At 35.3% G+C, this 24928-nt stretch overlaps 1 protein-coding gene across 2 annotated transcripts; it reads left to right on the top strand.

Moving 5' to 3' along the window:
• Window positions 1–1021: 1021 nt before the first annotated feature.
• Window positions 1022–24911, top strand: LOC129001555 (uncharacterized). Of its 2 annotated transcripts, XM_054428882.1 has the most exons (15): window positions 1022–1068; window positions 2819–3106; window positions 4698–4931; window positions 7295–7503; window positions 8557–8716; window positions 9935–10152; window positions 12122–12321; window positions 13103–13199; window positions 14129–14312; window positions 15189–15314; window positions 16713–16919; window positions 17359–17479; window positions 18783–18982; window positions 20260–20397; window positions 21302–24911. In XM_054428882.1, exons 2-15 carry the CDS (start codon window positions 2830–2832, stop codon window positions 21571–21573), a joined length of 2643 nt encoding a protein of 880 aa, XP_054284857.1. In that variant the 5' UTR covers window positions 1022–1068; window positions 2819–2829; the 3' UTR covers window positions 21574–24911. The 2 variants fall into 2 exon arrangements, with proteins under 2 accessions (XP_054284857.1, XP_054284858.1); XM_054428883.1 differs by lacking the exons at window positions 1022–1068; window positions 2819–3106 and adding an exon at window positions 5947–5988 and having other exon boundaries at window positions 4886–4931.
• The last annotated feature ends 17 nt before the right edge of the window (window positions 24912–24928 follow it).

Genomic DNA, 24928 nt, shown 5'->3' with positions numbered 1-24928 from the left:
AACTATTACAAAACATATCTGATAGTATTCGAGGTATAAGTATGTATACTCCATGCTGTTTATTATTGGTCTGCAATAATTTATTCGATTCCGTCGTCTGCAGATAGATACTATTCAGATTTTGACTGATTCATTTGTTTGTTTACTTCTTGTTCAGTGTTGCCACTTTTAGGGTAATTACCCTTTTTTAGGGTAATTTACTAGTCTTAGGGTAAAGTTTAGGGTAATGGTAGATTTAGGGTAATTTTAGGGTAAAACAAAAAGTTAGCATAACAATGGAAATTTAGCCAAAAACATGAAAATAAACTTAACAATTTGGCAAAAAACGTTCATTACCTACATATTATGGCAAAAAAAAAAACCGTCATATGCGATTCAACCGGTTTAAAAATCGATTGTTTTGATGCATTTTTTATAATAAGTTAATCGATGGATCTAATCAATAGTTGTGAATGTGAATTATCTGTTTTAGATTGTATTCAATTCTATAACACGTTATAATAAAATATGACATATTATTCATTACTTCTTGATTTTTAATTATGTGATTGAATTGAATTAAACTAGGATTATTTTACAAATTGTGTCAACAATTACTGCTAAGTATAGATTAAAGCTTTGGTGTTACCACGTACCGTATTGCCAAAGATACGATTGTCCAAAAACAGTAGTAGGCTAATGGGTCGACACAGTAAGAAAATACGATAATTCTTGATTCGATATTTTTCGTATATACGATAGAGCTGAATATCGACATTTTGTTTTTTTCGGGTTTTTTTTAGAATCGAGTATAATTTTACGTATATTGATTGATATTGGAACCTTATTTAGCTTAATTAACCACCTTATGTAAGATTTATATTATTTAAACAATGTTTTATAGCATTAAACGCAAATAATAACATTTAGGGTAATTTTTAGGGTAACTCAAAGTAGATTTAGGGTAATTTAGGGTAATTTTAGCCCGCCTTTAGGGTAAAATCGCAACAACGAGGTGGCAACACTGTTCTTGTTGTTTGTAGTTCACTTGTTCAACCGTCAGTGAATTTTAATAAATTGTCTCCCTTGGTAAGTTTCTATTTGAACTAGATTTTATTATTTATAGTTTTGCCATTTATGATTGGCAGGATGTGCATGACGTTAGAAATACCTGCTTGAGGATTGAACATTCAATAGCTAAATTCCCTTATCCTACTCCAAAATGTAGTTAGGTGACTCGCACTAAATCGAAACATATTGTTGACTATCCTGCTCCCACTTTAAAGAGTAATCCATAACTTATAAATTTCATGTTTATTTATTTGTTAATTAGTTTAAGTATTTCTATGTTGGCTTGGGCTAAATGTTTTATTTGAGCATTTTTTCAACATACCCTACAAAATCGCTTTTACCTAATGCTATTGCTATTAGACCTGAGTCTGACTGATTAAATTATAGGCTAATGATTAGAAACTTTAAACATTTGAAGCTGGTCACTTTGAGAAATTGTCATGAGTAAAATGCTAAACCCCTGTCACACTGTTTTTTCATTGCTAGGCCTAGTTAAGTTAGTGACAATTATTCTGTATAACTTAGCTACAATGGTTAAACAAGTAATTTTGAAATGTCTACTTACAATTTTTTGCATGCTGAATCCAAAAATGCAATCATATTTTGTTGGATATACTCATAAGTGGTTGTAAAACTAAGTTAAAAATTATGAATCTTAAGGGTTAAGCTATTGAAAGATAAGTAACGGATGGTAAACTTGAGTTAATATGGTAGTTTGGATGTGTCCGAGTGTGGGCTGTGGAGAGCAAAACTGTGTTTTGAAGATAGGTTAGATTACAAAGGCAAAGTTTAGGTTATAATGAACTGACTTATTAATTTATCCAGACTATTTTTACACAATTGTAATATAAGGTGAAACACAATAAATAACCATTTCAAAAATACTTGCATAGTAATAGAATTAGAACTTATGCCTTTGTAAAATTAGCCGAAAACCAGCATCGTGTGTCTGCTCCTCCAGCGGCTAGCGAAACACTTGCATAAGCTGGTACCTCACTTTAAAACTGGTTTAGTTTAGTATTGCAAGCGCTTGAAAAGTCACTAGCAGGTCACGTGAACATCCAGCTGTGGTCTCTAGTGCCAATCCAGCTCCGTCTGACTAGAGCCTACAGTATCGTGCTAGTTTTTTCAATAAGAACAAATTTAAATTAATTTAATAATTTAAATCAATCAAGAACAAAATTAAAATGTCATGTTAAGACATTTTTGGTGAATTTCCACTTGTTTTGTGTTGGTTTTTAAAAGATAAAGAACTTTGGTGATATGCCTACCACAACCTTTTTTGTTTTTAATTATTAACTTACAAGCCCATTGTAGGTACAAAATAAAAGTTTTTCCCTTTATTTTATTTAACATTTTCATTTTTTGCCTTGCACTCTTTTTACATCCATGGTGGCTAATCATCGACAAAACATCATGTCTAACGCAACAGACGATATTATTATTGTTTTAACTACACACGGTACCTATCACAACACCAGACTTAAAGCGCTAGTGTATTGATAGCATTTGGGGGAGGATTGATATTTAATCTAGTTGCATTTATCATTGAGCTATCAATTCAGGATCCTTTTTTAAATGTGTTGACAAAGAGTGAACCAAATAATATAAAAATTTAAAATTTCCTTTTTCCAAAAATGTCATTAAAAAGTAAGGCTAAGTTAAAATATTTTAGTTTAGAAGGTGAAAAAACATCACTTTTTAAACTCAGTGGTGAAAGGTGACTGAGCATTCTTGTTAATAAATTATTTCAATTTTTGTATTGCAGAAGCACTAATAATGGCAACTTACACAACAAATAAACCTGCAGTCCGTGACAGTTTCGATGATGATGATGTCAGTGATGATGTTGATGATGAAGTATTTATCCGAGATGGAAAAAATGGCTTTAAAATGGATGAAGAAAGAGGTGTAAAAAGACCTTTGATGGCGCCAAGGAGGAAAAATAAATCTGCGAGTGGAAGTCAGTTCCATCCAGAAATCTGCAAGCAGCCTCAGTGTCGAGCATTTTGTGTGCCTTGCTGCTACGGCTTCCTTGCACTTGTGGCATTGTTTGGTAATTTATTGTTTGGTGTCAATAGTCCTTTATAGGCTATAATCTTGGATTCAAATTATTAGATACTGGTTTTGAAACGGGTTAACTTAAGATAAATATCCACAATCCCATAAGACGTACCGGTATCTTATTGATAACTTAAATTTGTTTCAAATTATTGAATTCTACTCAATGATATTAGTTTGTTCAAACAGGTTTCAGATGTTTAAGAATCAGTAACAACTAGCTTGTAAATGCAGCTTAGCCTGCGATGGTATAACTATCATACAGCATAAGAAATAAACAGAGTATTACTATATAAATCAAACAGGTGTCACACCTGGATACTTGGAAGTTTCCTAATCTTTGTTTACTTAATCTTTTTGTTAAGGTCTAGGTCTTTAGTTCTGTTACCGTTTTGCAAATAATTATCCGTAGTGGCTTTGCCAATGATCAGCCGTTAATGAGTTAATTGATTATAGTTCGCATAAGGTCCTGTCTCAAAGAGCTTCGCTTAACTATTCTCTCAAGGGAGTGGTCTACACACCACAATACACAAAAACGAGTGCACCTGTTGCTCGAATTCGAGCAATTGCAAAGTATTCCAGGCGTTATATCAAAAAAATAACAGTCATAATTTCAGGTTATTTAAAAGAGTCAACTCAAAAATAATGTGATCAATCACTCCACTCCAGTTATTGAAATTGAAAACAAACTCACTCTGAAAACGAACACTTTTGTGGGCATCATATGTGTTTACTATGAATAGCTGTAATTAATACAAATTATTCGTCTGTTAAATAGACAAAATATTTTCTTCATAAGAAATACATTGGGATTTTTATGGCCTGTGGGGCAAGGCCCCGAGAACTTTCATTACAGGAATTTGTGAAAGGGGGCGTCTACACACAAAATACTTAATTTTGACACATGGTTTGTAAAGATTCGTCCATTATTAACGGAGGAGCAGTGTTTCGTAGAAATCGCCTTCACATATCTTACTAATATTATAAATCTGAAAGTTTGTGAGTTTGTGTGTGTGTTTGTGTGTGTGTGTGTTGCTCAATCACGCATAAACTACTGGACGGATTGGGCTGAAATTTGGCATGATGATAGCTCACATTCCCGATTAACATTAAAGCATATTCTTATCTCAAAAATCCTTTCGGGCTCCGCCCCAGTGGCTCTGTAGTTCCCCATGTTAACCTTATAAAAGTTACAAGGATTACCAACAGGGTGCAGTACTATTATTTTTTTTTAATTTATGACAACAGCTAATTTCCAACCAAACGGTGAGTGAGCGTAGCGAACGAACTTCAACCTGGAGGCGAGTTAGCGTAGCGAACGAGCTAACCTGAAGGCAAGTGAGCGCAGCGAACGAGCTCCAACCTCAAGGTGAGTGAGCGTAGCGAACGAACTTCAACCAGGACGTGAATGAGCCATGCAAATACTTATGAAGTCAAACGGGGCAAAGCCCGCGGGTACAGCTAGTTATAAATAAGGATAAAATTAAGATGGTCACTCACATTTTTATACCGAGGTATTGGCTGAATCTTTTTATAGAATATTGTAGTATTAAGTCATTCCCATTAATCTTCATCTTGATTTTCAGGGCTTGTCACATTGGTGGTAGTCTTCGTCAATATGTTTCCGTTTCCATTGGACAGAATACGGATTTGGACAGAGAACATGGTCCCGCATGAAAAACTGGTTTTACCTTGCACTGATTTAAAAACACGGAACATTTGGGTGAAGACATTCCCAAAATTAACTTCAGAAGCTGCTTTGAAACTGAATGATGTCAACAAAGATGGTATTCAAGATGTCATTGTTGGTTATGGAACAGGTATTATTTTTTTCGATTAGTCTAAGAAGTTTCTTTCTAAATAAAAAGGTGTTTCAAATTTTGCTTTGGTTATTATTATAGTCCTAGATATTTATTTGTCTTCCATGTTTTGTAAAAATGTTACTTTTTAAACAGAAAGAAAAAAAAACATTGGTTTGATAACTTATCAAATAAAAGTGAATCGTAAATTAGTAGTTGTACAGCCTAGTTTTGAAAATTAGCCCAAGCAAGCTCTATATTATAATACAGTAGAACCCCTCTTAACCTACCCTAATGGGACCGAACCTTGGTTGGATAATTCAAAAGGTTGGCTAAAACGGGCAATCCCTAAAAACATGCTATTCATTTGGAATTATATAATCATTATTTTGAAGTCGTACTTGCATTATTTATAAAATAAACTACACTTTTCCCCTTTTTTTGTATTGGTAGAAAAGTCACAAATAAACACAAAACAACGGTTAAGTAAAATTCTTTCAGTGGAATAAATTATATTTTTAGGCAAGAGTCAATACAAATTCTTATTTTAATACCTTAAGTACTGTATTAATTGATGCTTTCCAAATGCATTGTAATACAGTACAGAACATTTTGTCGAAATTAAAGACAAGCAACCATTTTGTAGACGGGATGGTTATTTACAGCTTTCACTGGATGCTGGAGTCACAAATACTATCTTGACCTTGAAGTTGTTAAACTGGTTAAACCGAACTGCTCTCAATGCAAGGCCGGTCAAAACAAACTATAATATTTTACCATCGAGGGTGGATAATCCGATCTTTGGTTAATGTAAGGTCGATTAATAGGGTTCTACTGTAATTGAAAATAATTATCATGTAAAACATATTTTACAAATTGGGTTAATTTGTAATCATTTGGTAGAAAAGTTGAATGTCTTGTTCTTTTACTTTTATTTCCATAGATATATTTTTATTTTATTTTAAGTAACTTACTAAATTTATAATTTTTTTGTTGTTAAATGTTTTTATTATTTTATTTTGTTTGTACTTTTTAGTTGCTTGATGTTACTGCTTTCTCTATGTCACTGAATATGTTGGTGAGTATTTTCTTTATTGATTTTAATTTTTAAGGACCTATTTATTACTTAGGCCTGCCACACACTACATTGAACATGGCACAATAAGACATTTTGACAGAAGGCGTTCTATACGGCTCAGTTAGTATGAGTTTAAATGGAGCTGACGCATACTACATAGAACAAAACGCGACACACAATAATACGCTTTCTTAAGGCGTTTTCCTCCTCTGGCAAATTTACAGAAATTTTTGTTTTATGACAAAACATTAAACAAAATCAGAAAAGTCACTCTGCGCATGCGTTGTGAATCACGTGACATCCTCCTCCTTCTCCAGATAGCACTTGGAACACATCTGTCATCTACGGAACGAGTGGGCAGGATTTTTTCTTTTTCTGCTTTTTAGTTAAAATGAAGTGAAGTTGAAGTAAAAAATGAGTGAACATAGTGCGGCCGTAGATGTAGATTAACTTATATTTTTGGTTCAAAACAACCCGCCAATTTTCAACTCTACTTTGAAAGAACATCACAATGTTGATGTTTTTCTCCAAAATGAGTAAAATAGAGGGGGTCATGCGGGGTAGTTGGAAGCCGTCGAGTTTTGTTGTGTCGGACGGAGTTTGAGACGCATCCGACAAAAAGAACAGAACAGAAAAAAACAGAAATCTTTGTGCCGTGTCGTGTCGCTTTCGATGTAGTGTGCGGCCGGCCTAATGTTAACTTGTTGAACCTTCTGATCAGCATTTTACATATCGGCTCTATAAGAATCTTTAATTGGGCCTGTTGATGACGGCCCTCTATCATATCACCTACCTATATACATATATACTCCATGAATGATAATGTTTAGAGAAAAAATGGTTTTCTTTGTCTAAAGTAGACAACAAAATTGTTGGTCGCAAAATGTAAATAAATAAAGAAAAAGGAAAAAGGTAGCTTCTAATGTTTAACTACAACAATGTTAAGGGACAAATTTAAAAATGTATTTTCAGGGTTTTATAATTACTAATGAGCGGAATAGTCTAGAATTTTAATGTTGTCTTCCCAGTGGTGTTATAATTATTTGTGCAAAATTTGAATGCTAAAAGTGCAACAGTTCTTGAGTTTTTGACACGAACATACAGAGTCACAGACAAGCGAACAATTAATCTCCGACTCCGCCATACACGATTTGTTCACTCATCTATTAGTTATCAGTCCAGAACTGATGGCACCAGAGTTGATTTTGGTTAGGAACCAATATCAATAATTAATTTGAAAGAATGGTATTGACATATCACAAGTCATTGCAAACATAATTTTTTACTGTCCAACTGCTTGCTGCAGGAGCTGATGAGATGGGACTAGACGAAGAGGTTTGCCCCAGCTATATGCCAGGAGTGCCAACCTGTCTAGGGGGAGTGATGGCGCTTGACGGTGGCTCTGGTGCGGTATTGTGGCAACACTGGACCCACAGGAGTGTGTTGTTTGTCGACTGCTCCACTGACCTCAACGGAGACAAGACCAACGACTGTGTCATCTCGGGTAAAGGCGGGGTGAGTAAAATGGGACAAATTACAGTTTTCAATTATTCATGTAAAATCAAAATTGTTGACTTTATAAATGTTCTTAAAAATAAGTCAGTCTGAGATTTTTGAAAATATTTGGGAAAAAGCTTAATTCTTGAGCTTTTTTTTTATATCCCTAATGATTAATGAATTGAAGTAATGCCATTTAATAAATAAATTTGTCAGATTTTTTAAATTCAAACTGCAATTTAATGTTATTATGTATTTAGTCAAGCGGAATTAAACCTACCTACTCTTACTCCCATGGCCATGGATACCCTAGGTGGTATTTGGCCTCGCCAACAAGTTGCCTTCATCTCTCCCTGTTCTCTGAATTGTCTTTCCTTGATCTCAGATTTTGCAAACCTTTTTCCACCTGGTCCTTCCATCGATTCTTGGGAATTAAATTTAGCAATCATAAATGATTTTTTTTGGTAATGTGCATTTATCACAATGTTATCACAGAATATTTATATCAGTTTTGTAGTTGTGTTTTATTTCCTGCGATCGTGGAAAAATCCTCTTTATTGCCTGCGGTCACGGAAACATCATCACCATCCTTCCTGAATGCGGCAAAATCCTGAACATCTACCACGGTAGTATAGACATCATAATTGTCTTCCGCGATATCAGCGAAATCCTGGAGAAAATCCTGCAGTGATGGAAAAATCATCACAGAGCCAAATCAAATACTAAACATCTTTTGCGGTTGTGTGGACATCATCATTGTCTTTTGCAACTGCAGCAAAATACTCAATATCTCCTGCTGTTTTAAAATCAAATCATTGTCTTCCGTGATTGCAGCAATATCCTCAACATCTCTCCATGTCTTGCACACCATTAAAAGCTCTGCGCAAGCTTGCTTTTCTGACTTGGCTCTTAATCTCTCAAGCTTGTAGACTGGGCTTGGCTCGGATAAAAAATAAAGCCTCACACACCTCTAGTCACATTCAATAAAGTCATATTAGCCTTATTAGTAGATGTATTTATTTTTAAGGACCTTCAATCACCTCACCTTTTTGTGTTCCCATTTCCTTACAGGTGTTGAGTGCTCTGAGCGGTCTAGATGGAAGTGTTTTGTGGGAGTTAAAGAAGCCTCCCAGCAAAGACGATGTCGATGTTTACGCTGTCCAGTACATCAACGATGTTGACTTTGACCTGGTGCCAGATATTCTGGCAGCACACTCGTCCATTGTTGCAGGTAAATATTGCAACATTCACCTCAAAGACCTACCTCAGAGAATTTGTTGAATTCTAATTATTTTTTTTTTTGCGAATTTCCCTAAATGGTAGAAGCTATTTACTGTAGGCGGCATGTAATGGTCTATACTCGGGGCCTATTTGTTTCCATTTTGATGTCCCTAAAGGCCAAAAACAATATCCGTTCCAACTTTTATTTATGTATATATATATATTATGTGTGTGTGTCTGTGAACATAACTCTAGCAGTTGTGGCCTGATTTTGATGAAATGACTTGAATGTGCAGAGCAGAATAAACTAGAATGAGTTTGTGGAGCAGTAAGATCGCACTTACAATGCAGTTGCCGACACATTCACAAAAATTGTATGGGTTAGGACCACACTCCCTTAAAAGCATTTGAATTAATTTCATTAAAAAAATGCCTCTCTGGTGTTGACACAAGCAAAAAAGAAGAAAAATAGATCAGGTCATGGGAATGGAGTGTTATGGGGTTTTTAGGTTGTTAACAATTGGTTTTTCAAATGTGTTGCCTTAAAACATGGAAATACCTAATTTTCATTGCAGATACAGATAGTGTCACGGTGCGTGGCGCCTCGCTGGAGCACTGAGACCTTTCCCCCACTACGCCTCGATGTACGGTACAGTCACGTTCAAATACTGAAGTTGTGAACTAGCATCAGCTGTCAAATTAGTTTGCTTTATGTTTAAGTTTTTTTTTATTTTTCTGTCTCTCTCGCAGTGCCTCCCCTACACGCCAAGCACGGTGAAACGGTCTGTATCTTGTAGGGCTTAAAAAAAAATCAATTTAGTATGTTAAAGCATTTTTGTACAATTGAAGGTTACGGAGGGAATAAAAAAAAAAACTGTTGATTAAAAATTCCTCAGTTACAGTTATTTTCTGACGTTTATGTATATCATGGTACAAGATCCATGTTGTCGTCTGCTCAACTGCTCCAGTATATTCCATTGACGAAGCTGGACCAACTACTTGTGCAACGTTGGACACATCCCGTTGTCTAGGTCACTCACAGTAAAGACTGCATACAGTACATACAAACAGCAGGTAGTGCTGAGTAGAACAACAGGGAGTTTGGTGTTACAGGCTTCAATCCCTAGCTAAAAATATTTACATTTTCATAAAAATGAGTTAGTTACATCATCTAAAATTTTTAGTTTCAGAGAAGTGTTTAACAAACTTATAACTTTACCTGTTGAAGGAGAGGCGCAAGGACACCTGGTGGTGTTGAGTGGTCGGACTGGTCGCGTGGTGTCACAGGCTTCAACCCCTGGCTACCTCCCTGTGTACAGTCACCCTCAGGTTATGGTCAGACCTGATGGTACAGATGTGCTGCTGTTCACCACAGGCAGCACTGAGTCTGCTGGTGGCCTGTATGCTGTACCACTACACCATCTTGTCATTGGAAACATGTCACAGGTAAACTGACCGAGTATAGCATTATTGCTAATTAATACTGGAAAATTATTATTCCAAGCTTGGAACAAAAGTATTGTACAAGACACAGGGTCATCTTACGGTTATCTCGTGGATACCAACCAAACTTGTGGGTATTGTAGCCTTAAGTTCTTGGAAAAATACTGCATTCTATATTGCTGAGAACATAATCTACCTCCATATATAATTAATTGTAATGTCGTTTTTGAGTGGCTGATGACTTCAGAGTCTCTCATCCATGGTTCTTCAACCTTTTTTGCTCTATGACCATATTTTTAGAGGAACGGCAAAAAAGAGCAACAAAATACTATATTGACGGGCAAGCAATATTCCAGTGGAGATATTGATAAGATATCTATTGGTGGATAGATATTGATTTCAAGTTCACCCCGCTAAATAACCCACAAATAAGTTGTATTCTAATTATTAAAAGGTCAGCGATATTGTTTGTAATTTTAATTTTCTTGCTTATTTATTTAATAGCTGTACTTCCTTACATCTATCTTGTTGACAAGATATAATCAATTAAATGTGTGTGTGAATAATACCGTGACAAAAAATAATACAATTGACCTACTTCACTTATAATGCTTGATGGCTTTACTGCAACCATCCGTTCACCCCTGCTCTAATCCATTCATTATCAATTATCAATTATCAATTATCAATTATTTAAGATGGGGACGCCACTATGTGCGTATTTTAACCCAAATATGAGTGAAGGATGAGTGTAGGATGAGTGGCGCGATCTTGTAGTCTTGTTAGTGACTAAGGCCGACATGTTCCTTAGACACAGCTGTTAATTAATAGCCCATACAGCTAATGGCAACTAAGGGACCTACAGTTTATAGTGGAATCCGAACCACATTTTTCCTTGTAATTTACGAATTGGTCTAATTATCAGGATAGTACTGCGGATAGTCGTAGTACTCACTAGTGCGGACGTTAATCCACACCAGTGAGCATCGCATCCACAGTGCATCCCTATGATACAGTGTAGGCCAAAAATAAATACAGGGTGTTTTTAAAAGAATGCCGGCATTTATTCAAAATAATTAAACGATCTAAACGTCAAATTGAAAGAAAAAAAACTGGAAAAACATTTTTTTTTTTCATACTTTGATACAATTCAAAATAATTTAGTTAAATTCTGATTCACATCAATCTTATATGAGCATAAAACTGGCAAAGTTTGTACGCTTAGGGTGATCGGCGGGTTTATCTGAATGTCTTAACTGAATCTTTTTAAGCACAAAAACTCTATCTTTTACGGATAACGTCATGAAGTGTCTATTTAGGTATGTTCAACTCATTGACTTTGTCGTGCAATCGATTTTTTCGGGCTTCAGATGCTGAATTGTCGGATTTCTTCGACTATATCATAGCTTGTTATTTTGGCGGGTCAGGTGAATGTCTTTTCAAAACACTAAGGTGCCACAAAACTCATTAAACCATATCATCAAGTAGATTTAAATTTAGTTTAATTTAGCAATCGATATAAACTCTGCGAACCTCAGATTACTCTCTATTGCCTTCTGTTGCTCCGTAAACGTACTGACCACTGGAATCAGGCGTATGAGTCACAATAGCGGCCTACCACCGTGTACCTGTTTTGCTCATGCCAGGGTCAAAGTTTCCTCCCTTGCTACATGGGAAACAAAACTTAGTTAATTTAGCTTCAATTTGACCTATAAAACGTTTAGTTACCTTAATTAGTACCCAAGGAGTTATCATTTAAAATCCCGGCATTTTTTTATAAACACCCTGTATATTGACAATAAATGTATAGGTATTGTAAATGTACGTATATTAAATGTAATAGGTGTGTATATGAGATCAAGTATAAGGATGTGATAATGATTATTGTACATCTTGATGTTTTATGGAAAATAAACGTATTTGATTTGAATATACATTGAACTTTAAAATCATTCTTTTTGCCTGTTTTTAGAGTGTTCAACTGACCAGAGGTGGTGTTAACGAAGCACCAGTCTTGGTAGATATCAACAGAGACGGCTCGGAAGACATAATTATAATATCAGATAGCCAAGTGACAGCCATTGACGGAGTAACTCTGGAACAGATATGGAATGTGTCAGCACAGTCACTACAGATCTCAACACCCTTTAATTATAAATCTCAAATACTCAAGTGAGTAACACTGATAAATACTTGAATCGTTTTAAAGGAATCATAATTTAATTTTTTCCAATGGTAAAAAGATCTGATATTTCTTTTCCCAGAATATACTCCTTTTATATTTAATTTTTTTTATGCACAATATTACAGATCTTACATCTTAGATATGTTCTAAATTTAGATTAAGATTAAGGTTAGTAACGATTAAGATTGACTTAAGTTCAATTATTTATAATGATAGTATAAAAAAAAGATTTTTGCTTTCATTTTATAACTTAAACTATTCAAACCATTTGAGAGGGGAAGTGATCTCAATAGTAAATCGATCAATAGATATACCCCTACTTTATATCTTTCAAGTAAACTGTAATATCTTCTCTATTTACTCATTATACCAAGAAGGTATTTGACCTCATCAACTACATCCATTTTTCTACAGATCATCGGTTACTACAGTAGAACCTCGATAGTTCGACACTTTGTGGACTTAAGGGGTGTCGAACTATCAAAATGTCAAACTATACGAAGTAAATGGAGTTTTATATGCAGGAAAGTAAAAATACATGTTTTCTATAGAAATCACCCAAACTTATTAAATACTAAGAAGCTTAACAATTTCACTGTTTATTAGTCTCAAGTCAACAATAATAATGACAAATTAATGTTCAAGTCAACTTACATCACAATAGTAACCATTAAATATCACTTGACAAAATATTTTGTGATCTTCGATTGTTTTTAACTACGATCCATTTCAAGATCGCCTTTTACCTAAAACACACACCTTTTTCAGTTCTCCCACTCCAGCTTATTTCAACGATGACGACATTCCAGACTTCTTGTTTACGCATGTTGTTGGATCTTCCTATCCCGAGTTTTACTATTCTCTGGTAAGTCATATCTATGGTTGAATCCTTAGTTTGAAATGTTGCCTTAAAATGTTTACTTTATGGAATTGTAACTATTTGAGGATCCATTTGTTATTAAATTAATTATCATTAGGAACACAAGAGACATTAAATAGTTTGCACAGTCCCGGGAGACGATGATTATGTTATTGTTACCTTAGGTCATTCAGATTTTCAGGAGTTTGACACAATGACAGTATAACAAAGATAAAGTTTCCGTGGTCACGGGACACAATGATGATAGGTTTTTTTCGGGAATCCCGGAATATGAAGATCATGTTCCCGTGACCGCGGGAGACAATAAATATCTTGCTGTGATCGGGGAGACAATAATAATGTTTCCATAGCCCCAGGAGTTGTCCTGGATTTGGTTGTGGGGGATGACGATAATGTTTCCGTGATTGCGGAAGACTATGATGATGTTTCAGTGACCGTGGGTTATTAACAAGATATTTGTGGTGGCCACAAATAAACCACACGACCACTGGAAATGGTCACTATATTACTGCAACAACATTATCACCTGCAGGCGATGGCAAGGTCGAATTAAGCGATAAATCAGACTAGCCAAGGTCAGATTAGCGGGTTCTAGTAGGCTATATTACATATTTTTGAATACATAAACAACATTTAAATCCTGTGCTGAATGATATTTTTCTTATCACTATATTTTAATTTGTTTTCAAAATAAGGAATAGTTAATCTACACCTATTTCATGGGTCTAGATTTTCTTTTTAAAGTATACTGTTCATACTTTGTTAAAAATTCTAGTTCTGTACACTGCAACATGGCCAAAATACCTTTTGATCATCAAAGACTTGTATTAAGACTTGGCTGCTGACTAGTATCATTCAGGTCACCTATCCAGGCAATAATCCATCAAATGACTTATTTGTTTACCGCATCACAGACGTCGGTGGTGGATGGTCGCACAGGGCAGCCTCTGATGGACAAGCCCATGGTTGCCTCAGCATTTGTAGATGTCCCCGGGATATCACTGAGTGTTGCGGGTCGAGGCAACGACCTGTTTCTATACTGGTCTGGCGTCTGCGAGGGATACGAGAACAACGACCAACGGTTCTCCTTTCTCAACAGTATGTAAACACGTGATACAGTTAAATGTGGTGTTTGTTATGTTTTATTAATTGATTTTACAAATTACAGGGTACAGTATATCAATAAAGTAGGTGGGGGGAGACATTTCAAATTTGAACGTAATGTTTTTATAACCTACCATTTTACCCATTGTGTACAACCAGCTTAGGGGGTGAGGTGGTCCTAGGGTAGAGCACGGAGCTTCAGGTTCAAATATAGAGCCATAACTGACCACGCTCTAGGTCTAAACTGAAGTAATGTATAACACGTTTCTAGGTTAGAGCCCAGCATCCTAGGATGTGGAGGTGGGAAATAAAAAAACAGTTTTTTTTTTAATAAGCTGTGGTATAGTTGACACACCTTGTCATAGTTCACAACAACATCATCATAGATGACTTGATCTTGATACAAACCTTAATTACTCCATAATCAAACAAAACACATATTTTTTCATGTTAAAAAAAAAAAAAAAAAAAAAAAAAAAAAAAAAACATTAATCTCTGAATTTTATAGTTCAATTTTGACAATCAGGTCTATAAATGGTATAAAAACACTCCCAAATCACTCACTTGTGCTAAACAGCAGATTGACAAGTTTTATAATTGTAATCTTTTTTATCGTTGTATTAATCTGTTAGAGTGTTTCTAGTGTACCATTAATACAATATGTTTTAGTGCTAGAAAGAACCATTGACTTGACATACACTACCGTTACGTAAACTTAACTTTGAATTCTCTAGCTTAATGAGGTCAAAGACATAGCTGTTTTACTCTAACTTCTTGACGAACCTAGCTGACACTTTGGGTTTTGTTCATCACACAGGCTTGACATTGATGCCAGAAACATTGAGATTAATCTGTTATTTATGTTCTCAGGCACACCCATTAGACAAAGGGTAAAGGCAGATCTTTGCCGCCTCAGGTTCAATGCCTCGCTTGATTTGCGACTCTATGCCTTCAGTGAACACACTGCACCACCGGGCCTGCTTATATACTCTTCAGGTATATTGAGCTATCTGAAAATTGATCTTATAAAGTACTGGTCTGAAAACAATCAACCTTCTTTTCCTAAAAAAGACATTAAAAAACACTACTGTGCTGTAGACGGGTTTAATATAAAGTTTTGAGCTCTTCTAAAAAATATTTAACCATTCTGCATAGGCACTAAGGAGCAGAACAAGTTCCAAAAGCTAAAATACAATGAAATACTTATTAACTATAATATAAGTCTTGGAATGTAATATTTAAGGCAAAAGAAGCGAACAACGATAAAACGGAATGCAGGAGAGTGGAGGAACAATGCATACCTTAATACCTTCTCCTTCGTCTTTTACTCACAAAGTGGGATTGACAGCGTCACTTAACACGGTTACTGGAAATAAACATATATTTACAACTATTTACAATACTTTCGGCAGGCTACAGGATTCTAAAGTCATCCCTTAGATATTCTGAGATGTCATAATAGGCCCGGCTCTTGATGAAAGAGGTTAACACTGCCTCAAAAGTTTTAAAGTCCAACAACTGTATATGCCGTGGCAGCTTATTGAACAAACTTAAGGCGGATTATGGCAGACACATTATAACTAGCTTGGGTCCTAGATAATCGCACCCTGGGTACATTAAGCTGACGGCGCTGCCTGGTGTTGTGCTGGAGGACGTCATCATGAGTGCTGAAGTTGTTTATATTGGCCCTAACGTGCACCAGACAGAGAAGTATGTAGTGGCCAACTACAGTAAGCAAACCAGGTCGTGCAAAGAGGGGTTTGCAATGAGCACGATACTCACTCTCAGTAATAATCCTTACTGCACGCTTCTGGAGCCTAAGCACTTCTACAACCTTTGGCGAGTGTCCCCAGAGAAGAAGGCCATAGCTGACATGGCAGTGAAAGAGGGCATGGTACACCATCACCAAGTATGCCTCTGTTACGCAGAATTTTAGTTTGAGGAGGAGGTAACAGATCTGTGAGAGTCTGTTGGTGGTCTGGTCTATGCAATGTGTCCAGCTGAACTTCCCATCAAGAACAAATACAAACAGTTTTACTGGATCCTGAACACCAGGCTGGTCTCTGGAAAGGCTGCAGATGATGTGCTGCGTCTTATCCTCGTTGAGTTTAAAACGGTTAGCCAAAAACCAGGCAGTTGTATCTTCAAAAAAGACATGATGTTAGCTAAAGCGAAGCTGGCCAACCATAGAGTTTGTGTATTTCAAGGCCCTATACTCCATTCCACATTCACCATGCAGTAGAGATCTTATGGGGGATAGTTGTAATGTAACTGGAAACAATATGTTTATTGTCATGCAAATTGCATCATATGTCATCGTGATCCCTGTGAAGGTACACAGTTGTAAATAAAATTGTTATGCATATGTTTGCTAAAATCTATCTGTAATTTTAGAGAAACGTTGGAAGGAAGATCACAACACCACTGCAGCACCAGTTGATCAACAGACGACCTCAGGGCTGCCAATACTGAAGCAACAACCAACACCACTGCAGCCAACACAACAACTGAATAATTTCCATCACACTGGTGATTCAGTGGAACATTTGAAAGCTTCTCCACACCACCACTCACACAACGGATATCACAGACAACAGTTTGGTAAGTCAGAGATGGAGTTTTAAAAGTTGCCAAAATCGGTATAAGTTCAAATTTTTGAAAATAGTAGATTTTTCAGAAACTGAACAAAAAAACAAAAGAAAAATTAATTTAGCCTAATAATTTATTAGTCAAATTTCCATCACAAATTGTTTCATGATTATAACATTTATCAGGACAGAAGTAGTTGGGTTTAAAATCAGATTTTCTAAGCGCATTGTTAACTCTTGTCAGTCTCCAATGGGCACTCTTTTTGTTTCTAGTCCAAACAGTTAAACAAAAATCATATTTGATCTGTCAATGTTGCTTTGCTACACAGTATTTTAGAATACTTCTTCCGCACTTAGTTTTAACTTAGTTAAAGAGTGCAACAACAATACAACAACTATTGGTAACAACTACTAGTAGTACAACTAGTAACAACTATTGGGGCTGTACTCAGGTTCCAGTGATGAGTTGCCAGTGAACCTCAACCAGGCTATGGAGGAGTACGAGAGACTACGAGAGCGTCGGCCTCAGATGGAGTGGCATCCACAGGAGTCAGACTACAGCACCAACAGACGGTGATTGTCTTTAAACTTATAAACAACTGTTAAAATATTTGTTGTTATCCCAGTTTCAAGAACATGTATTAACTTATGTTACATTTACTTATCTGAGTTCTTGTACGTTATATGTTTATTATCACCTTATGCATTTAGCCAGCTTGAGTGGCATCTTCAAGGGTCTTCTTAAGTTCTTATCACTAACACTAGTCTATACTGTATTATTTACAAAAATACACATTCATGGAGTGTGTAAATATTTTAAATATAAGAACTGTGTGAATATTTATGACCCAACTTTGATACTATTAGGGGGCACATGTGTAAACTTACTTACATGTGTAGTACTTACTGGGTGTCTAAGAAAGGAATGCACTTTTAAAATGAAGAACACAGAAAAATGGCTTTATTTACAACAATTTTTTCAAGAATACCAGTTTGTACACTTTAGGGAAATTACTTGTGAAAGATTACATCATCCATATGTAGAGCGCCGGCACTCCGCCAAACAAAACCCTACATGTGCAAAGACTTGACGGCAGAGTTCTGGTGGGATGGCTTAAATTTCCTCACGAATATTTTGCTTCAGATGATCAAGGGTAGCAGGAGCATTGTTGTATACCCGACTTTTTAGATACCCTCACAAAACAGAAGAAAACCCCATCATAACATTTTAAAAAAACGTCCCAAGGAATATTAATGGACCTGTCCTTATATTCTTTAGATGAATGGAAAATGGCTTCATCATAGTTTTAAGTATTAGTTTAAATTGATTTGACACTATTCATGTACAACCATGTATACTATCATCATGAATAAAGATTCTTGACTATGACTATGAAAAAAGTCTAGTGGAGTTAGGTCTGGGCATCTCGGAGGAAAATTGATGTTACCAAATATGGAAGTGACTTTTCCAAAAAAACAGCTGCCTTATTGCATAAAATTGTCCCGTTAAAGAGATGTCACTTCTGCTGAGTGTGGTCCGGTTAAACCAATGTCTAGTTGAAGGGTGTCCGGATAAGAGGGAGTCACAAGCCATTGAAAACAAATAAAATCAAAAATAAACTAACTACTTTATAAATCAAGGTAAATTAACAAAGGACAATAAGAGTGATTTCAGACTAATAAACTAAATTCACATTTTGACTGTATAAAAAATTACTGTGTGGGAAAAAAGCAGACAAGAAAAAAGAAGAACTCTTCCTATTCAAATTACTTGAACAGCTAAATGTTGGCTTGAAAATGAAAATAATAAACAGGCATTTCTTACAGAAACCAAATAAAATAAAACATATTTTCAAATCAGTTTTTTTTCCTACAGGTACCAGAACCTAGGCATGTACGGAGGTGTGCTGCCTGACACACTAGGAGTGGGAGATCTAGAGGCTGGCTATGGACCAGAGGGTGATGACGGACCTGTGTTCCCTCCCAACGTGATGGGACGAGATGAGAGAGCCGAGGAAAACCGACCACGCCGCAGTATCCACACCTCTCGGCTACTGCCTCATGTAGGCTCACCAGGTACGTCCATAGTAAATGTTGCTAGGCTAGTTAAAAAACCTACAGCATTCCCCTGGAATAGAAATACATGTCTCACAGACCAACTTTTTTTAAGGTTTTTGTTGTTTATGTAATTATTTAAAACAGTTAATAATTACACAGTTTCACAGTTTCAGTTTAACAGTTTTGCTATTCACACTGCTGCCACAGTGGATAATTCTTTCTTTAGCAAATGCTTGGATTTCAAAATTTTATCCCAATTCCATAGTTATTTGTTCAACTAGTGTAAAGTAGCACTTTGCACTCGTGTTACACATTATAGTTTTCCTACAGTTACTATAAAGCATAGAAATAATTAGTCTTTCAAACACAATACAACCGGTTTTAAGGTTAGGTTAAATCCAAGCGCTGAACAAAATGGGAAACAACTGCACCAGCTGATCGTAGTCGTAGTATCTTTAAGTATTGCAATTGACTATTGGAGTCAAAGGTATTGTTAACCTATTTCCAAGCGTACACGAATTACATAAATAATAAAAGCACGCTGTTTTGTGTTGTTTGGTTGGAATACTGGTGTTTTCAATTATCAAATATTTAAGATGGGGATGCCACTATGTGCGTATTTTAACCCAAATATGAGTGTAGGATGAGTGGCGTGATCTTGAAGTCCTGTTAGTGACTAAGGCAAAAGTAAATAAATGCTGTAATTAGCAACTTTCTCTACTATAACAAGGCCACACTAAAAAAACAGGCTGTAATGCTCGTCTAGCATGACGTCGCGATAGAAGATGGCAATGACGTAATGTTTGCAGTTTGTGATCAGCTGCTTGTTTTAATCTTTCCTTGGAAAATAAATAAATAAATACCTACGTCATTGCCGTCTTCTATTGTGCTGTCATACTTGACGAGCATTACGGCCTGTTTTTTTTAGTGTGGCCTTGACTATAATCAGTGCAAAGAAGCACACTTTATCAGGTGACTGTAGGAAAAATGTATTTTCAGTTGAGTTACGTGAAATATTCTAATTTTTGTTGTGTACAGTTTTGAACTCTTCTCCATCCAGCTAAGCCTACTATAAAAAAAAACTTTAAACCTTGGCCCTTGTGTTGTGTATTTAGTTGATTTTATTGATTATATTTTATTTTAACATGCAAATAAAATTGTTTGCCAATAGCTGGGAGAGAGGTGTAAAAACACTATGTGGAACTGTAAGTCGCCTTTAGGTGTGTAGTGTAAGTATTGTGGTCGCTGGTCATTACCAATGTTGGGAAACGTCCACTAAATGCTGTTGATGACAGGAACGCTGGCCCCAGCGTTAGCAGGTTCAGGTGTGGATCTGGTGGTGACAACTCATTGGCTGCCTTCTGCAGATGTCTATGTTCGGCTGCCGAGGGACGAACAGTGTATCCTTGAGAGAATGAGCCGGATTACTCCAGGTAAGGTTTGTCAAGCAGGACGTCAAATAATTTTAAGACCAAAACTAGAACTTTTTTTATAATTATTGTTTACTTTCATAGTTGGGTTTCATATTTTTAATTATTGACTGGGGTTCAATTCAATTCAAAGGTACAGTACTTTATTAAAAAATATACAAGAGTATACTTGAATGGTGTTCAGAACTATAGGCCTACATCATACATTATATAATAATAAGATAGAATAATAATATAATCCAATATAATATAAACCAATATTTAAACCCGCGGGTAACAGCTAGTCATGTATACAATAATGCAGGTCACCCACAAAAATCATAATTTCAATGTTCTCAGTACATTTGTTGAGTACATGATTAATTTTTTTGTTAAAATTTGTGTCTTATTTGAAAAAATACCTCTCACTAGTTGCATAAATAGTTATTCTTATCAAAATAAGAAGGTTACAATACCTGCAGACTGCCTTGAGATGAGTTGAGACTCGACATTTGAAATTGCATGCATTGCTTCACTTTTGTCTCTCGTTTTTAATTAGTAGGCCTACTGTAAATAGTTTTCGTGTTTAAATGTTTTGTAACTGTGTTTTAAAACTGTGACGTGACATTATGAGTCAAAAAACTTCAAGTTTGTATATGGATCTGATGATGGTATAACAAATACCGAAACGCGTAATCCTGTTGGATATTTAAGGACCACTAAAGGCAGTCTGCAGGTATTGTAACCTTCTTATTTTGATTTGCATGAAGTGGCCTAGAAAAACAACTAGAACATGAAATAGTTATTCTACTAACTGTGAAAAATTTGCTGTGAAACAGTGAGTAAGTTATTTCACATACTATAAAAAAAGACAACTTAAGACACCCTTATAAACTATTTGTGGATGATTAGGTTGGATTTCTTACAGAGAAGTACGATGACCTGGAAGCATTGCGCGCGACTGTGGAAGAGGAGTGTTTGCTGGCACGAGGTGTTTCGCGCTCGCTGCAGCCGGCCCATGTCTCACTCGCCGGACAGCTGACTGTGTCGCGTGTCACGCTGGACTGTGTGTGTGACAAAGTAGCGCCGCCTGGTGAGGAGTGCGCTCACTTGTTATCGTACGAGAGACAGTCTTGTCCTCAGCGGGGACCAAACACATACTACAAGCCTCATTCCTTCTCACGACCTGTGCTTGCTTGACTACTCGGAGACAATTAAGCAGGAAATGATGTTGGTAAAGAACATGCAGCAGGACATTTAAATTTTTGAATTCAGATTAATGCCATGCACCTCCTGGCTGAAATAACTTTTGAAATGTATAATTTTGCACCATTTGATTATAAAAACACACTGAGTTATTCGCGCGTTATTCGGATCTTAAATATACCACTAAGTTCAAAAAAAGTTATTTTATAAATAATAAGTTATTTAGATAAGTACCCCCACCGCAGCAAACCTACAGACTATTTCAAATTTATCCAGTTCTACCCATTCTTGGAAAGTTTCTTCAAATTCGGACCAAAATTAGTCCAGTTATCTTGATAGACACACACACATATTATATCTATGTTATCCTCTTGTATAGCCTCTTGGGACATCAAAACAAAGAAAAAAATCTTTCCAGGGTAATAGCTGTTTCCCTACATGGGAAATTTGCTAAAACTCACAGTTATGGAATGTGTAGGCGTTCCATTAATGAACACATAAGTTTATTCCTTATTCCAAACAAATATTGCCTAGAAAAAATAAGTATAGGCTATCCCCAATTTCAAACACATTAAATAGCCTAGTCTTTGTAAATATGAAGAATTTATTTTTTTCCAGTGTCTCAAAGCGTAATTTAATAATAAGTGAGCTGTAATAGTTTTTGTTGATATTTTGGTATTTGCTGTAGTGCTAACAGTTGTACACTGTGGCAGTTGGGCTAAGTTATGTTATTCATCCCAATCATGTAAACCATGAATAATTAATTACTTACATGGCTATTAAGTTATGCCTACAACCTTAAAAACAACTCAATAACTTAGTTTTCCTTTCATATATCAAACATTAGCAGCTATTGTAAGGATTAAAGCTTTATCTATGATATACCTTTTTGTCCTATTTTTTGGGTGCTTAGTTGTGTTGAGAAAAGAGATGTTTTATAAAGTTTTATCATTCAATAGTTTTACTAATATTATATTTTGTGTAATTTAAAGTGCTAGTACTAAGTATTACGAAGGAATTTAATTGTAAATGGGGCTCATATTGCCCAAAGATACTTGTAGTGTAGTCATATATTATAGCTTTTTAAAATATATATTCCCAAATGAAATCCCTTTTAAAAATGGTATTAGAATCCTAGCTAAGGATTGATATTTTTTTTTTGTTAGATTCATTTTGAGAATAAGCTTTTGGCTTAGGAGCACATTAAGAAAGAAGGAATTGATATACTTACCTATAAACGAGATGCAGGCAGTAGAAAGCACATAAGTTTTCACATTTTCTTTCATTCTTCTGAAGAGCTATCCCGATTTATCCTCTTGTAGTGGCGAGATATCAAGTTTATTTTGTTGTGACCTTTCTCTATGCTTTCAACTGCCTGGAACTCTTTTCTTGGGTAATTAAGGATTTTTTGTAAGGATATCAAGTTTAGGTACATGGGAAAGAGACCAATCTGGCACAAGAAACACAAAACTACTATTGGGTTTGACAGTACCTGACGACAGTTCCAAATTGTAACATTCAGGAGTTATGATATGTTTTCTCTAACAAAGCCGAAACATGACAACTACTGTAGAAACCATTGGCCAATATTACAGTTCCGGGGCTATTACAAAAGATTTTAATGTAAGACTTTCTATTAAACATTAGAATATTTCACCCCCACTGATAGTATTTTCAACAAACTAAGGAAAGAGTTAATTGGAGAGAAAGTTGTGTTTTGGTTTAAAGTTATGCGTTTCTTGTGTCAGATTTGACTCTTTCCCACTCAGGTAAGCCTGCTGCCATCACAACAAAATCCTAAACCCAATGTTCTTGGGCTCTAATGTTACATCCTTAACATAAGTTGTTTATACACACATTTTAAAATAATTTTGAAGAAATTCTAATTTTAGTTTATTGTTATTGTTAAGCCCCATGTTAAAACATTTTTGGAAGGGGTTTAGTTTTTCAGTTATAACTTTTGTGGATTATTGTTTATAATTACCTATTTTTAGATTCAACAAACTTACTGAAAATTAGATTTTTGCTTTGGATTTCATATTTGATCCTGAAACTATTGATTCGATTAAAGTAAGTCAATGTCACTATGAAACAACTATAATTATCGATTTATATTGTAATTCATATTTATTGTCTAGCCTATCCTAAATAGCTGTAGTAATACTTATTTTCATGTACAGTGGAGTAGGATATTTTTATATAACTAATATTGTATGAAATTTGTATGTAGCACATTTTTCAATTTTTGTGTTTAGAGAAAAAAGTAGGTATCTATGTTGACATAATGTAATTTTTACAGCTCAATGATAGTATACTATACTTGTTTTAGGTGAGACATTCTACATTTCAATCTAGTATGCACAATAAAATAATTGGTAGCTAAGCATGTGACCCTTTATAATTCATGGAAATAAGCTAAGATTATAATCAAAACTGTATTTTTTATATAATAATAGAACTTTTGGAAACAGTTCAGCTAGCTTTCCAGAGAAAATTCAGTCTAAGGAAAAAATCAAATAAAATAAGCACATTGCCGATCTTTTGATTTTTAATGAATAGATGGAACAATTGTGTATATATTTGAGTAATGTTTAGTTCCTGGACTCTGATTTTCTCAGGCAAGCAAACCCATATTTTTCCAAATGAAAAATACAAACTTCTGAATCTGTAAGGGTTGCGCTCTACCTCAGCTCGGAAATCTCAGCTCGGGCTTCAGTTGCTATGTATCGCCATTGAATGGCGCCGCGAGAAGCGCTTGCAGACGTTCACGGTAACTGCCTTTGTAAACTACCAATACATGCTAGTAAAAACAATGAGTGGGGTTTTACAAAACAAAGAACAATCTATGAAACCCTGGTTTTAGATTTTAAAGTAACAATTGTGTATTAATATATAGATTCTATAATAAGTTAAAGCAGTTTAAAATTGCTGTTTTTCGTCTACATTCAAAAGAAGATTTTTGGTCTTTATCGTACAATAATAAACATTTTGCAACCAGAATAATTTAGATAATTTAATCCTCTTCAAAATGACACCCTTACTTTGATTCTACGTTTAATGTAGCCTTCGGAAACACTGTTGCCCCAGACCCTTGCGTCTACACGAAACTGCAGAGGTAGAGCGCACCCTTAAAATGCAAAAACTCGTGACATTAGCCTAAGAAAGGGTGACTAATTGGCACAAACCTTTTATCAAAACTTTACCATCTAAAAACTGTGCTTTTATGTCAACAATATTTGTAGAGCACTTAATTTACAATGTTGGTTTTTCTTAAATACCTTAAGAATTTAAATTTGAATTATTTGACTAGTCAAACATATTTTAAAACTCCACTTGATTTGATATGATA

Source organism: Macrosteles quadrilineatus, unplaced genomic scaffold (assembly GCF_028750875.1).
Source record: "Macrosteles quadrilineatus isolate MER2022 unplaced genomic scaffold, UCM_ALF_1.0 Scaffold_8__2_contigs__length_117827958, whole genome shotgun sequence".
Taxonomy (NCBI): domain Eukaryota; kingdom Metazoa; phylum Arthropoda; class Insecta; order Hemiptera; family Cicadellidae; genus Macrosteles; species Macrosteles quadrilineatus.
This window is presented reverse-complemented; position numbering and strand designations above follow the sequence as displayed.